The sequence below is a fragment of the Musa acuminata genome, chromosome BXJ2-11 (assembly GCF_036884655.1).
Source record: "Musa acuminata AAA Group cultivar baxijiao chromosome BXJ2-11, Cavendish_Baxijiao_AAA, whole genome shotgun sequence".
NCBI classification, from domain to species: Eukaryota; Viridiplantae; Streptophyta; class Magnoliopsida; order Zingiberales; family Musaceae; genus Musa; species Musa acuminata.
The window spans coordinates 24884647-24896718 of NC_088348.1; the positions used below are offsets into that span (position 1 = coordinate 24884647).

The 12072-nt window shown below is 44.5% G+C and overlaps 2 protein-coding genes across 2 annotated transcripts; one reads left to right on the forward strand and one right to left on the reverse strand.

Annotated features, from left to right (window-relative positions):
* Positions 1-1956: 1956 nt before the first annotated feature.
* Positions 1957-5311, reverse strand: LOC135627220 (DNA repair RAD52-like protein 1, mitochondrial). The gene is made up of 4 exons (XM_065133233.1): positions 4929-5311; positions 3094-3131; positions 2903-2997; positions 1957-2344 (listed from the first exon to the last, which is right to left on the reverse strand). Exons 1-4 carry the CDS (start codon positions 5207-5209, stop codon positions 2201-2203), a joined length of 558 nt encoding a protein of 185 aa, XP_064989305.1. The 5' UTR covers positions 5210-5311; the 3' UTR covers positions 1957-2200.
* Positions 5312-6559: 1248 nt separating this feature from the next.
* On the forward strand, positions 6560-8668 carry LOC135627219 (probable beta-1,3-galactosyltransferase 8). Its single transcript, XM_065133231.1, has 8 exons — positions 6560-6889; positions 6987-7051; positions 7122-7309; positions 7379-7636; positions 7726-7813; positions 7940-8065; positions 8143-8252; positions 8412-8668. Exons 1-8 carry the CDS (start codon positions 6611-6613, stop codon positions 8558-8560), a joined length of 1263 nt encoding a protein of 420 aa, XP_064989303.1. The 5' UTR covers positions 6560-6610; the 3' UTR covers positions 8561-8668.
* Positions 8669-12072: the final 3404 nt, after the last annotated feature.

Genomic DNA, 12072 nt, shown 5'->3' on the forward strand with positions numbered 1-12072 from the left:
TCTCCTCCGGCGCAATGTCAATTCCTCCTGCGTCAACTGTAGTAGACCTGCATCACTCAAAATGCAGTTTAAATTATAAACACATATTAAGTGGTTTCATCATCAAAATACGAGATTCAACAACCCCTCACCTGCCCACCTGCCCAAAGGAGGAAGATAGCTCATATCATCATTACAGCTCATGGGGAAGAGCGCCCAGGTCCAAATTCTAAGGCAGGGTAGGATGCAAAAAAGAGCAACAAGCCCCGCACGAGCCAAGTTTCTCTCCAGGACAAAAGGCAAAGTCGACTTTCTCGCCATTTCCCGAGAGTCGAATTTCCCACCACGCTCCGGAAATTGAATTTCCTGCCATCTCCAAGAAGCCGGCATCCCCACTCCCTTCCAAGGGGCAACTCCGCCATTCCCTCGAAACTCTCAAGTCCAATCCCACGATTACCCAATTCCATCAGTCGTCAAAGTGCCCGAGTCACTGTACTCGGCACCATCAGTCTTCAAGTGCCCGAGTTGCTCCACTCGGCACTATCAATCTTCAAGTGCCCGAGTCGCTCCACTCAGCACCATCGGTCTTCAAGTGTCCGAGTCGTTCTACTCGGCACCATCAGCCTTCGAGTGCACAAGTCGCTATACTTGACACCATCAATCTTCAAAAATACTCGAGTCGATGGATTTGCCACTATCAAAACTTCAAGGAACCAAGTCAATAAACCACGGGACTATAAAACATTCGGCCAACAGCGCTAAAGTTGCTCGGTTTTTAGAAAACGCAATCGGTCCAGGGAAGCGATCCGCCACTACGTACCACCAACAGGCTCCGCTCCCGACAAGCATCACCCAAAAGCCACACCACCTACATAGCCCCACGTAAGCTAAATGACAGAACCACGCCCCGGGGGTACCGATGCGAGGTCCTCCCAGTGGGGGGAGAGAATAATAGAGCACATTTTGGTATACCTGTCACGACAGCATCCACGGCAGCACGACCAACCAGGCCCCACTATCTCAACCTCCTTTCCACGATTGGACAGGGGTCGACGGGTACAACCCCAACCGAGGAACCCTGACAACACCATCAAGTACAAAGCCGACTCGGGAACTCAGGACGACGTCGCCAAGTACAAAGCCGACCCCGAGAACTCGGGACGGCACCACCAAGTACAAAGCCAACCTCGAGAACTCGGGACGACGCCGCCAGGTACAAAGCCGACCTCGGGAACTCGGGACGGCACCACCAATTACAAAGCTGACCCCGGGAACTCGGGATGGTGCCGCTAGGTACAAAGCCGATCCCGAGAACTCGGAACGGTGCCGCCAAGTACAAAGCCGCCCCGATGCAGACATCGACCGCATAAAAGGTATAGGCTAGCTGCCTGCAGGGGTCGACAGCCATTAAACAAACCCTATATGACCAATCCTCGTGCGTAGGTATAAGAGTCAACCACCTGGCTACGCCAGATGGGGCTATTTCCCTAGAGAATTTGGGAGAGGACTTTGAGTGAAATCTCACTCCACTAACTTGACCTTCGAAGAGGTCGGGTTAGGAAAACATCTCCTCGACTTTGACATGTGTGCATGTCCCAACGATGAGGAAGCAGAAGAGGTCGGGTTAGGAAAACATCTCCTCGACTTTGACATGTGTGCATGTCCCAACGATGAGGAAGCAGACGACGACCTGCTCCGCTCGACCTAACCCGACGATCGCCCAGAGTCTTCGTGGGCATCTCCTTGGACATCCAGAGCCGAACTAAACCGTACTGACTCCCCGACCACGGTGTAAAGTTCACTAACAATTACCATGCTAATTTTTTGATCATTATCAATTCACTTAATTTGGATACATTTATAGCATTTAAAAATTTGACATGGTATCGAGTTGGGGCCGTTAGATCCATGTTAAATCCCACGACTCTTCCTAAGCTATGGTGCAGAAGTGATATGATTTTGATCAAATGGTACCAATAGCCAAGACTATTTCTAGTGACTTTAACATAAGCATGATGATTAACTCATCTCTCACAAGTAAAATGTTTCACGATTACAGTTAGCATTGACTTTCACCCAAAAACATGCATTGCTCTAACAAGGACATGCATGAATGCTGTGGAAGAACCACTCATCCACAAGGAACAGCAAATACAATATTTCCAAAACTAAAACCTGAAGCAAACCAAGTTGCACACCATGGTAAGTAGACATTATAGTTTTATGATGTGTCTTCATGGTAAAGATGAAGTCCAAGCCCAAGGCGTGCACAAGCTCTTCGGAATGCCATCGCTTCTGCCTTCTGCACAGGGTCTCCGTGCTCCGTATCCTTAACAGAAGCAGTTCCACTTGCTTCTCTATAAATCTGAGGAACAGTCGGGTCATTAGGAAGAAGCTTTCATCAGCATAATAGATAAACAAGTCATCTGATTACACGGAAGGGGAGGATGCTAGAATTCATGGGAATGTAAATTAATACCAGATGAGGTGTTTCTCACTAAGGTGAATTAACTGATGGATCCAAATAAGAAGAAAATTACAAAGCATCATGCAGTTGGAGATATATATCAATCATCTATACATATTTAAGTGATCCTGATATGAAGTCATTTTATCAACAGAGAAGCTATCTCATGCAAGCCTAGCAGGTTTTCTGTGGAAAATTTATCAGAGTTGCATGCACCCATTTGTCCTGATACACAAGGCTATATGATGTGTAATTTATCTTACAGTTAAAATCCTCAAGAAAACTTCATGAAGTAGTACCAAACTGCGACATGTTTAAGGTGGACCATGGTGTGAATATGTAGCGGTTATATGCATAAACCCTTTTATCTCGGTATGCAGGCCTAAATGTGAATATGTATGTCATCTTGCTTCAACAACATTCATACTAAATTTGCAAGGTCTGATGAAAATGTACCTCAGCATCTGTCCCATATAGAGTTACACGATAAACAACAGAGACTGAACTCCCATCCGTTGAATACACAATGCTTCGAATCTCACCAGACCATTCTACAGAACATAGCAAAAGCAAATGAATATTTGAAATTTCCATCATTTGCAATGATATCTGAAGTTCGACAGGGTTAGCTAAAAGAAATTAGATACCAGGAGCATGTACATTCAGAATTCGATTGATGAAGTGCCTGCAAGCAGTGGATGTGAGAAATGGTGAATGAAAGCTTGCGATATGTGTCGAAGATATGAACATATTTGTAAAACAACATCCTTACCATAAGACAAGCAAAGGTTCATCTTTGATCCAAAGAAATGAGCACTGAAACTACACATAGTAGGAATCATACTAGGAAGCCTCAAAACTCCATTTTCTCAACCTATGTGTAGATAGGGATTAGATGTTTATATGCGGCTTCAGCTTCTTGCATCGTTGGACCTTAAATGGGTTTGAGGATGTCGATACAGTTGCTAAGAATGTTCTGTGCAGATCTGTAGTCACGATTTAAAAATGTGCTGTGCGGAACTGTAGTAACGTTGACGATCTTAGGTTCTAATGCAGTTTCACTGAGCAAGAGGTTGGCAAGTAGGTTAAATTAAAGTTTTGAATCCAAAGTTCTTGCTCTTTCAATTTCTAGGCCTTGTGCTGACATGGAATTGTAAAAAGGTCATACCTGATGCACAAGGCTCTTGCCAATGTGGGGTCTAGGGAGGGTCACTATATGCGACCTTACATCTCTAAACATAGATAAGTTATCTTTGTGACTTCAACTCTGGTCTCCCAGGTCAGAAAGGAGCGTACAAAGGTAGATGGAAATGTCCAACTTGCAAATTCAAAAAATGCTCAACTCAACAAATATGCACATAAAGAATGACTACTGACTCCTGGAATAAAATGGGATCAGGTAGTAAATACATGATTAAGGATGCCCATACATCTTGTACTATTCAGGCAACCGAAAAAGTCTAAAGTACATGCTAACCTTAGTTTTTGTCATATTGGAACTTCATTTGAGAATTTGCAGGAGAAAACAAAACATACCAAACAATGTCAGAACTGATATGTGTCTAAATAAACATCTTACTTCTGATCGTGATCAATGAACTTGCATGCTGCATAGAGCAAATACAACAGCCAACCAAATAATAATGATGATCACATGAACACAGATGCAACAATCAAAGTTAAATATAGACCAATCAACATGAGGAAGATAATAAAACATTACAAAGATCTCAATCACAACAGAGCGACAGATACCCAAATGTCTAACAAATCAAAACAAGGAACCACCCAAAGTACAAGAAATCCAAAATTTCTATCAAAAAACAACATAGATGCTTAAACCCAAGTCGTCAAACACATCAAGAATATCACCCCCCCACCCACCCCCCCCACCCCCCCCTTTTTTTTTTCTACTAAAAGGCCCTCTAAATTTCCAACAGACATTTGAACTCAAACCCAGAGTCATCCCTTTGAGCTTTCAAGAAACCTACATGTCATCCTTTTTTACTTTAGGGTAGAACACAAAAGGAAACACACATCTTTGCTTATGGACTAACAAGACCGAGATTCCACTCAAAATTTTATGCTACCACAATTTTCCCTTTCATTCCACAGGTAGAATGAAACCCTATTTTAACAAATTCAAGATCCAGTGAATTGTTCTTCAGAAAATACATCATATATCACCAAGTAAACTGAAAATTCTGTAAAACGACACCAATTTAAGCTAAAATGATGAAAGCTATATATACAGCAGGCCCAGCAAGACACGAAGCTTGTTAGCTTCCCAACCTAAGTTAGGCACCAAAGATTTCGTCTTTGATACCAAACATAGCACCACGACTCTGCATCACCACTCCAACCATGACATCAAGGTCAAAAGAGAAGTTACGTTCGAACCGCAACAGTTAGGGCAAGCTGGATGAAAGCAGGAGAGGAAGGAAGACGAGAAGATAAGAAGGTGGAAAGAAGCGAGGCGAACCAAGGGATGTGTCTGGTGGCCACGCCGTTTTCTACGCGGGTCCTGATGAGCGAATCCGGGACCTTCTTGTTAAGCTCCCTGAGGATCTCCGAAAGGGGGCGGCAGATGCCCGACGTGGGGACCTCCTCTTCCTCCACCGTCGCCGGCTTCAGCGCGGCAGGTCTCTCGTTCGCCAAGTTGGGCGAGGCGGAAGAAGGTCTGGCGGTGGCCGCAACGGCGTAGGAGCGAGAGACCGCGGACGCGCGGCGGTCGCAGAGGCGGGTTCGGACAAAGCTCGCCATGGGACGGGACGACGCCGCCGTCTCGGAGGAGGGTGGAAGGGTTTTAGTGCGGTTCAAGACCCTACCGTGGGCTTCGGGTGACGGATCGGTCCATCTTGATTTTGGTCCACTCGATCGTGGGTCGGATTGCATCTGCGAAACTAGTCGACAACTCACGAGTCAATATGCGATACGGCATGCTCGCATATTGCCATGATGATGATAATATCTTGATCACTTTGGAGTTACGTTATGGGGCATGCAATAAACTTGCTATGGGGCATGCTCGCATGTTGTCACGTGGCAATTCCACATATTTTTATTTATTTTTCTAAGGTTAATTACATATAAGGAAAGAAGAAGAAATCCTTCATTATATACACAAATTACAATTACAGAAACACTCGTCATAACTTTTCCTGAAAGTAATATAAATCCTACAACTGCAGCAGCTTTCACGCAATCGTCACGAAGAATCAAGTCCGCATGAAGCATTAAAGTGAGGAGGTGGAAATAAAGTTGGATATGGACCAATATCTCCTACCTGTTCTGATAATTACATCGACCCACCCAAGGGGGATACCATGGTGGATGGATGGAAGGCCTCCTCATCAATGATAATTGCAAGCCAAAACGAGAGCGAAGCAGACACAATCTTTCAGCGAGAAGAACTTAAGAAGATGAAGTGTGCTCAATAAAGTTCTTAAATAGAAGAAGAAGCAAACATTCCCCACAGGTCAACCATCGAACAAAGTGGTCTGAATTTTGATAGGATAAATGAACAATTAATATCCTAAATTTAATTGGGTGAATATTAATTTTATATGAACAGATCTGATGTGAATGAAACCTAATTTTTATCCACCAGTTATAAACGATAAGATTGTTTCCGTTTGACTGAGAAATTAGGGTTCGAGTTAACAATCACAAGTAAGATTGAAAGATTAAGATTCGAGTCATAAAAATAATATTTTGATCATTAGCAAATCCTAATTTAAAATTAAATTAGCCATGAGTTTAAGAGTGATAGTAACTTCCGAGAGCCTCCAATCATCCCACACACATACACACACTCTCTCTCTCTCTCTCTCTCTCTCTCTACGCCATTGCAGCACACAGGAATTGCATGAGGTGAGTTCACACAAAGAGCCTTGCAAACTGAACCATTTCGCGGCATCGCCAGCGTTGCGTTATGTGTCCCATTCATTTAGTGCTGCGATAGGGATCGATCATTAACTTAATGCCCTCTCTCTTCTCTCCTTTCTCTTTCTCTCTCTCTCCGCCCCCGCCCTCCTGCGGTCTCTCTCAAGCTTTGTGACAGCAGAAGCAAACCACGGTGGTATAAATCGCTTTGGAATCGCCATGTCGCTGCTCCTCTAAGGCTCTCGGTTAAGCCCATACGCTATTCTTGTTTGGTATCGCATGAGCTTGATGGGTGGGTTGGTGAAGGCAGTCAGCGAGAGACCGCAGCAGCCGGAGAAGAAGCCGCGCGGTCGGCCGTCGCCGGGAAGAGCAGTCGCCGTGATCTGCTTCGCCTGCTTCTTGGTGGCCTTCGTCTTTAGCAGGCCGGTCAGCTTCCTGCCATCAGAAAAGAAAACAAGATTCGTTTATTCTTCTTCTTCTTCTTCTTCTTCTTCTTCTTCTTCTTCTTCTTGTGAGTCGAGCTTGCCACGGTCATCGCAAGACTGCGAGAGCAGAACAGTAAGCTTCCTCTAAACCACTACCATCCAGAGCTGCATATGATCGAACTAGAGATTCATTCTCGTGCGTGTGTGCGTGCGTGTGTGTGCGTTCACAGACATCAGGGAAGGCCAATCCAAGGGATATCATAAGGGAAGTGTCGAAGACTCATCAAGCGATTCGGTGAGCACAAGTGTTCTCCTTCCACACCGCCAAGTTCGTCTGCTCATACAGCTTCTTCTTTCCCATCAAGGTCCTTGGACAAGTCCATCTCATCGTTGGAGATGGAACTGGCAGTGGCCAGGATGAACTCCAACGGTGGCTCGTCTTCCTCCGGCCACGGTAAGGGCCTGAAGAAGGCATTCGCCGTCATCGGAATCAACACCGGCTTCGGCAGCAAGAAGAGGCGCGAATCGGTTCGACAAACTTGGATGCCAAGAGGTACCCCCTAAATCCTTCCCATCCAGGGCGTGCATGAACTGCGCTACGTATAATACAACTGCGCCGTAGGGACCAAGTTGAAGAGACTGGAGGAGGAGAAGAGCGTGGTGGTGCGGTTCGTGATCGGGCACAGCGCCACCCCCGGCGGAGCTCTCGACCGCGCCATCGACGCAGAGGACGCGGAGACCAAGGACTTCCTAAGGCTGGATCACCTGGAGGGATACCACGAGCTCTCCTCCAAGACCCGGGTGTACTTTGCCACCGCCGTCGCCATCTGGGACGCCGACTTCTACCTCAAGGTCGACGACGACGTGCATGTCAATCTCGGTCTGCTCTTCGCATTGCCTCCATGCCCGACGAATGAGCATAAGAAGAGTTTTGTGCACTGAGTCATCCTTTTCTTTGCATCCTTACAGGAATCCTTACTACGAATCTCGCTCGGTACAGAGGCAAATCAAGAGTCTATATGGGTTGCATGAAATCTGGGCCGGTTTTGTTCCAAACGTAAGTACTTCATCTAACATAATCTAATCATATATATATATATATATATATATATATATATATATATATATATATATATATATATATATATATATATATGGCTCTCTCATGCTCGTGTTCTAACAGGGGCGTGAAATATCACGAACCCGAACACTGGAAATTTGGTGAGGAAGGAAACAAGTACTTCAGACATGCGACTGGCCAAATCTACGCCATCTCCAAAGACCTTGCTTTGTACATCTCCACAAACGCGTATGTTCTGTTTCTTCAGCCCCTTAGCTAAGTGATGACCGCATTTACTGACTGATCAATGTGTGTCATCTGCGTAGGCCAATACTCCATAAGTATGCAAACGAAGATGTTTCCTTGGGCTCATGGTTGATCGGCTTGGAAGTCGAGCACATCGATGACAGAAGCATGTGTTGCGGAACACCTCCAGGTAGACCTGTCAAATTCCTTGGATCGATCGATTACCTTAGCTAACATTTCGAAGAAGAGGAACGCTATATGTAACTCAGATTGAGTTTAGATGTGATGGATCTATCGTGTATCAGATTAGATTGTGATTTACTGATTTATGTTTTGGATCATCCTGCAGACTGCGAATGGAAGACTCGATCTGGGAATGTCTGCGTTGCATCGTTCGACTGGTCATGCAGCGGAGTCTGCAAGTCCGTGGACAGGATGAAGGATGTGCACAAAAGCTGCGGCGAGAGCGACGCAGCCATTTGGGATGTTGTTCTTTAGATGAGATTAGGTCGTATGGGGAGCTATATAACAAAAGCAACTTCTCTTTTATGTCTCCTGTAATAACCATCCCATCCTCCTATCGCAAATCACTCCTATATATTTATATTTGTGTGTGTCTCCTCCTTTCCTTCCCTTCTAAAACAAGCAGGAAACGAAAACAAAAAAGTGTTTTCGAAAGCTAGAGTTGATGGACGGTGGAGATCACGAGTGCCCGAGTAGAAAGAGAAATTCTTTAAATTAATTATAAAAATATACACATAAAGACATCTTTGGCAAAAAAAAAATCATAGTAGAAAGAGAAATTTTATAAGCCAATAATAAAAAAATATAGTTATACACTCGAGAAAATAAAATTCTTCGTTATAGAAGAAAAATCAAAACCATCCTTCCCTTCGATTAATTCAAATTAAGGTCAAAACCCCTTATATATACTCTCATATAGAAACCTGATATCTCTTCCTTTCATCAAAATCTGAAGTTTCAGTCTAATTAGGACCCCTTCGAACTTGAAATAGTTGAAATCTAACTAGAAGTCCAAAAATATTTACTAATTTCTCACTTTTTATCACTAAAAAATAATAAATCATTGGGTTAAAGAAACCATCATATCTACATAAATGAATTAATCCATGGTCGAACACATGATATCTACTATGTGATTTAAATTGAACGAATGACATTATCTAATTTTAAAGAGAGATATTTATCTTTTTGTTTTATCACCAGTAAAAAGGCTTGTATGTATTCCTAAAATCGAAAGTATCACTCTTCATTTTTATTTTTATTTTTTACATCACGAGGTCTTTAATTACATATGATGCATTACGAGGGGATGTTTAAGTGATCATGTGAGTTTTTACATGATTTGGGAATTTATTTGTGGCACGAGAGGAAGGATGAAACGATGATTCAGTGATAATGTGGTTTTTGTTGCATACCCGTTGAGCATTGAATGGAGGAAACGTAATATCAGTTGTAGCAAATATCTGATCTGATCTTCTTTGTTCCGTGGAATTTGTCATCTACTGATTCGAGTAAGTCGGTATTGTAAGAATTTGATATGAACCGAACTTATTGAATATATTGGAGGGTGATGGGTGATGGGAATTTTCTCACCCCCGATTCTAAAGCGATAGCTGACGGTCATCGAGGAGTTGACATCATGGGGCATGTGCTTAACACATGCCTAGAGAAAGCACGGCCAACTCGACAGATAACATGCGACCAACTCTGCATTACCCAAAATCGTACGGGTCAATGCCACCAGATGGGGGATAGGATGAACTGACCCACGCCGTCAGGAGCATACAGACTAGTCACTCGCATGATCATGTCCGATGAAGGATCAACGGTCATTAACGACCCACGTACGACTGAGCCGTCGCGACAAGTATAAATATCGATCCCCTAACTTGAGGAGTAGCATCGAATTTTTTTTATCACTAAAGCCACCTGCTAACTTAATTATCGAAGCGGTTGAGTCAAGAATTCCCTCTCTTGACATCGAATTGTTATGCAAAATCTCAGTGTGGATGAAGCCAATCAAGTTCCACCTTGAGTCGTCCACGAAGAAGCAACAGATGCCCGAGAGCCAACCCTCAGCCTGACCTCGTTCCTTCGACCTCCTTGCCTAAGAATCCATGTGAACAACCTTATATTTTTGAGACAGAACCAAGACATACCAATCGCTAGGCTACGACATATATAATATTTTTTCTGCTAGAAGGAGGGCTCAATTGTGCAAGAATATCTACCAACAAATAATCTCAATGAGCACTCTAAGGAGGCTTCGCCCACTCGCACAGTCTTTGGGTAGGGAGGACAGCTTCTCGCCCTCTCGCAAAGAAGAGAGGTGTGTGCCCCGAGTTATATATCTCGGGTAAAGAAGAAGAAAGGCCCACCACGATGGAGCATATGCCCGAGTTGTGCATCTCGACCAAAGAAGAGAGGCCTGCCATGGTGGAATGTGTGCTTGAGTTGTGCATCTCAGCCAAAGAAGAAGAAAAGGCCTGCCACGATGGAACATGTGCCCGAGTTATGTATCTCGGCCAAAGAAGAAAGGCTTGCTATGGCGGAGCTCATGCTTGAGTTGTGTACCTTGGGAGAAAGATGGAGGCCCTCTACGATGGAGCCCGTGCTTGAGGTTATGAGAAAATGTGCCCATTGTGCAACTCAGCAAGAAGAAGCCTCGCCATGACAAGGCTAGAAGGAGAAGTGCCCGAGTCATGCAACCCAGGAGAGAAGAACGCCCTCTCGAAAGATGTAAGCCAGCATGACGAAATTCACCCTCAAAGCAACCACTACCCCACTAAAGGGGGACGATAAAGCTCAATGTGAACCACATGTAGGGTAACCCAGGGGCGACATCACATGCATAGCATAACATAAAACAAAAATCCTAAATTTTTCAAAAAGTGTTCATCGTCATGCTAAGATTGGTAAGCAAAACCCTACGACACAGAAAACCATGTGTGAGATAGTTTTGTTACCTAGGAAGATCATATATCTCTGAATCCCTATGGATCTATTGGAGAAGATAAAGGAGGTCAAGCGTCATCCTCTCTAGCAGTGATCCACATAGTAGGGTTATAACGATGCTCTTCAAATCTCCATGCTTGCTATCTGAGGAGGAGAAGGGGAGAGGAGAAAAGAAGGTGACAACCAATAAAAGGAGGCTCCGTCCATTCACACAGTCTTTGGGTAGGGAGGACAGCTTCCCACCCTCCCATAAAGAAGAGAGGCATGTGCCTTGAGTTGTGTGTCTTGGCCAAAGAAGAAGAAAGGCCCACCGCGATGGAGCATGTGCTCGAGTTATGCATCTCAACCAAAGAAGAGAGGCCCACCATGACGGAGCATGTGCCCGAGTTGTGCATCTCAACCAAAGAAGAGAGGCCCGCCACAATGGAGTGTGTGCCTGAGTTGTGTATCTCAGTCAAAGAATAAGAAAAGGCCTGCCACGATGGAACATGTACCCAAGTTATGTATCTCAACCAATAAAGAAGAAAGACTTGCTATGGCAAAGCTCATGCTCGAGTTGTGTACCTTGGGAGAAAGATGAAGGCCCTCTACGGTGGAGCCCATGCCCAAGGCCAGGAGAAGATGTGCCCATGTTATGCAACTCGGCAAGAAGAAGCCCCACCACGACAAGGCAAGAAGGAGAAGTGCTTGAGTCATGCAACCTGGGAGAGAATAATGCCCTCCCGAAAGATTAGGCTAGCATAACGAAATTCACCCTCAAAGCAACCACTACCCCACTAAAGGGGGACGATAAGATTTAATATAAACCACGTCCACCAAAAGACACCGTGGGTCCGATCGAGAAGCTGAAATCTCGGTTGCTGGAAGCACCGAATGATGTGACTTGAACCTTACTGTGAGGTCCCTAAGGCATGCCTTCAGGAAGGGATGAATGATAGAGAATGTTCTCACCCTGAATACAAAGTGACAGGTGGTAGCCATCGAGGAGCCAAGATAGAGCATGTGCTTGGTATGTGTTCGAAGAAAGCGTA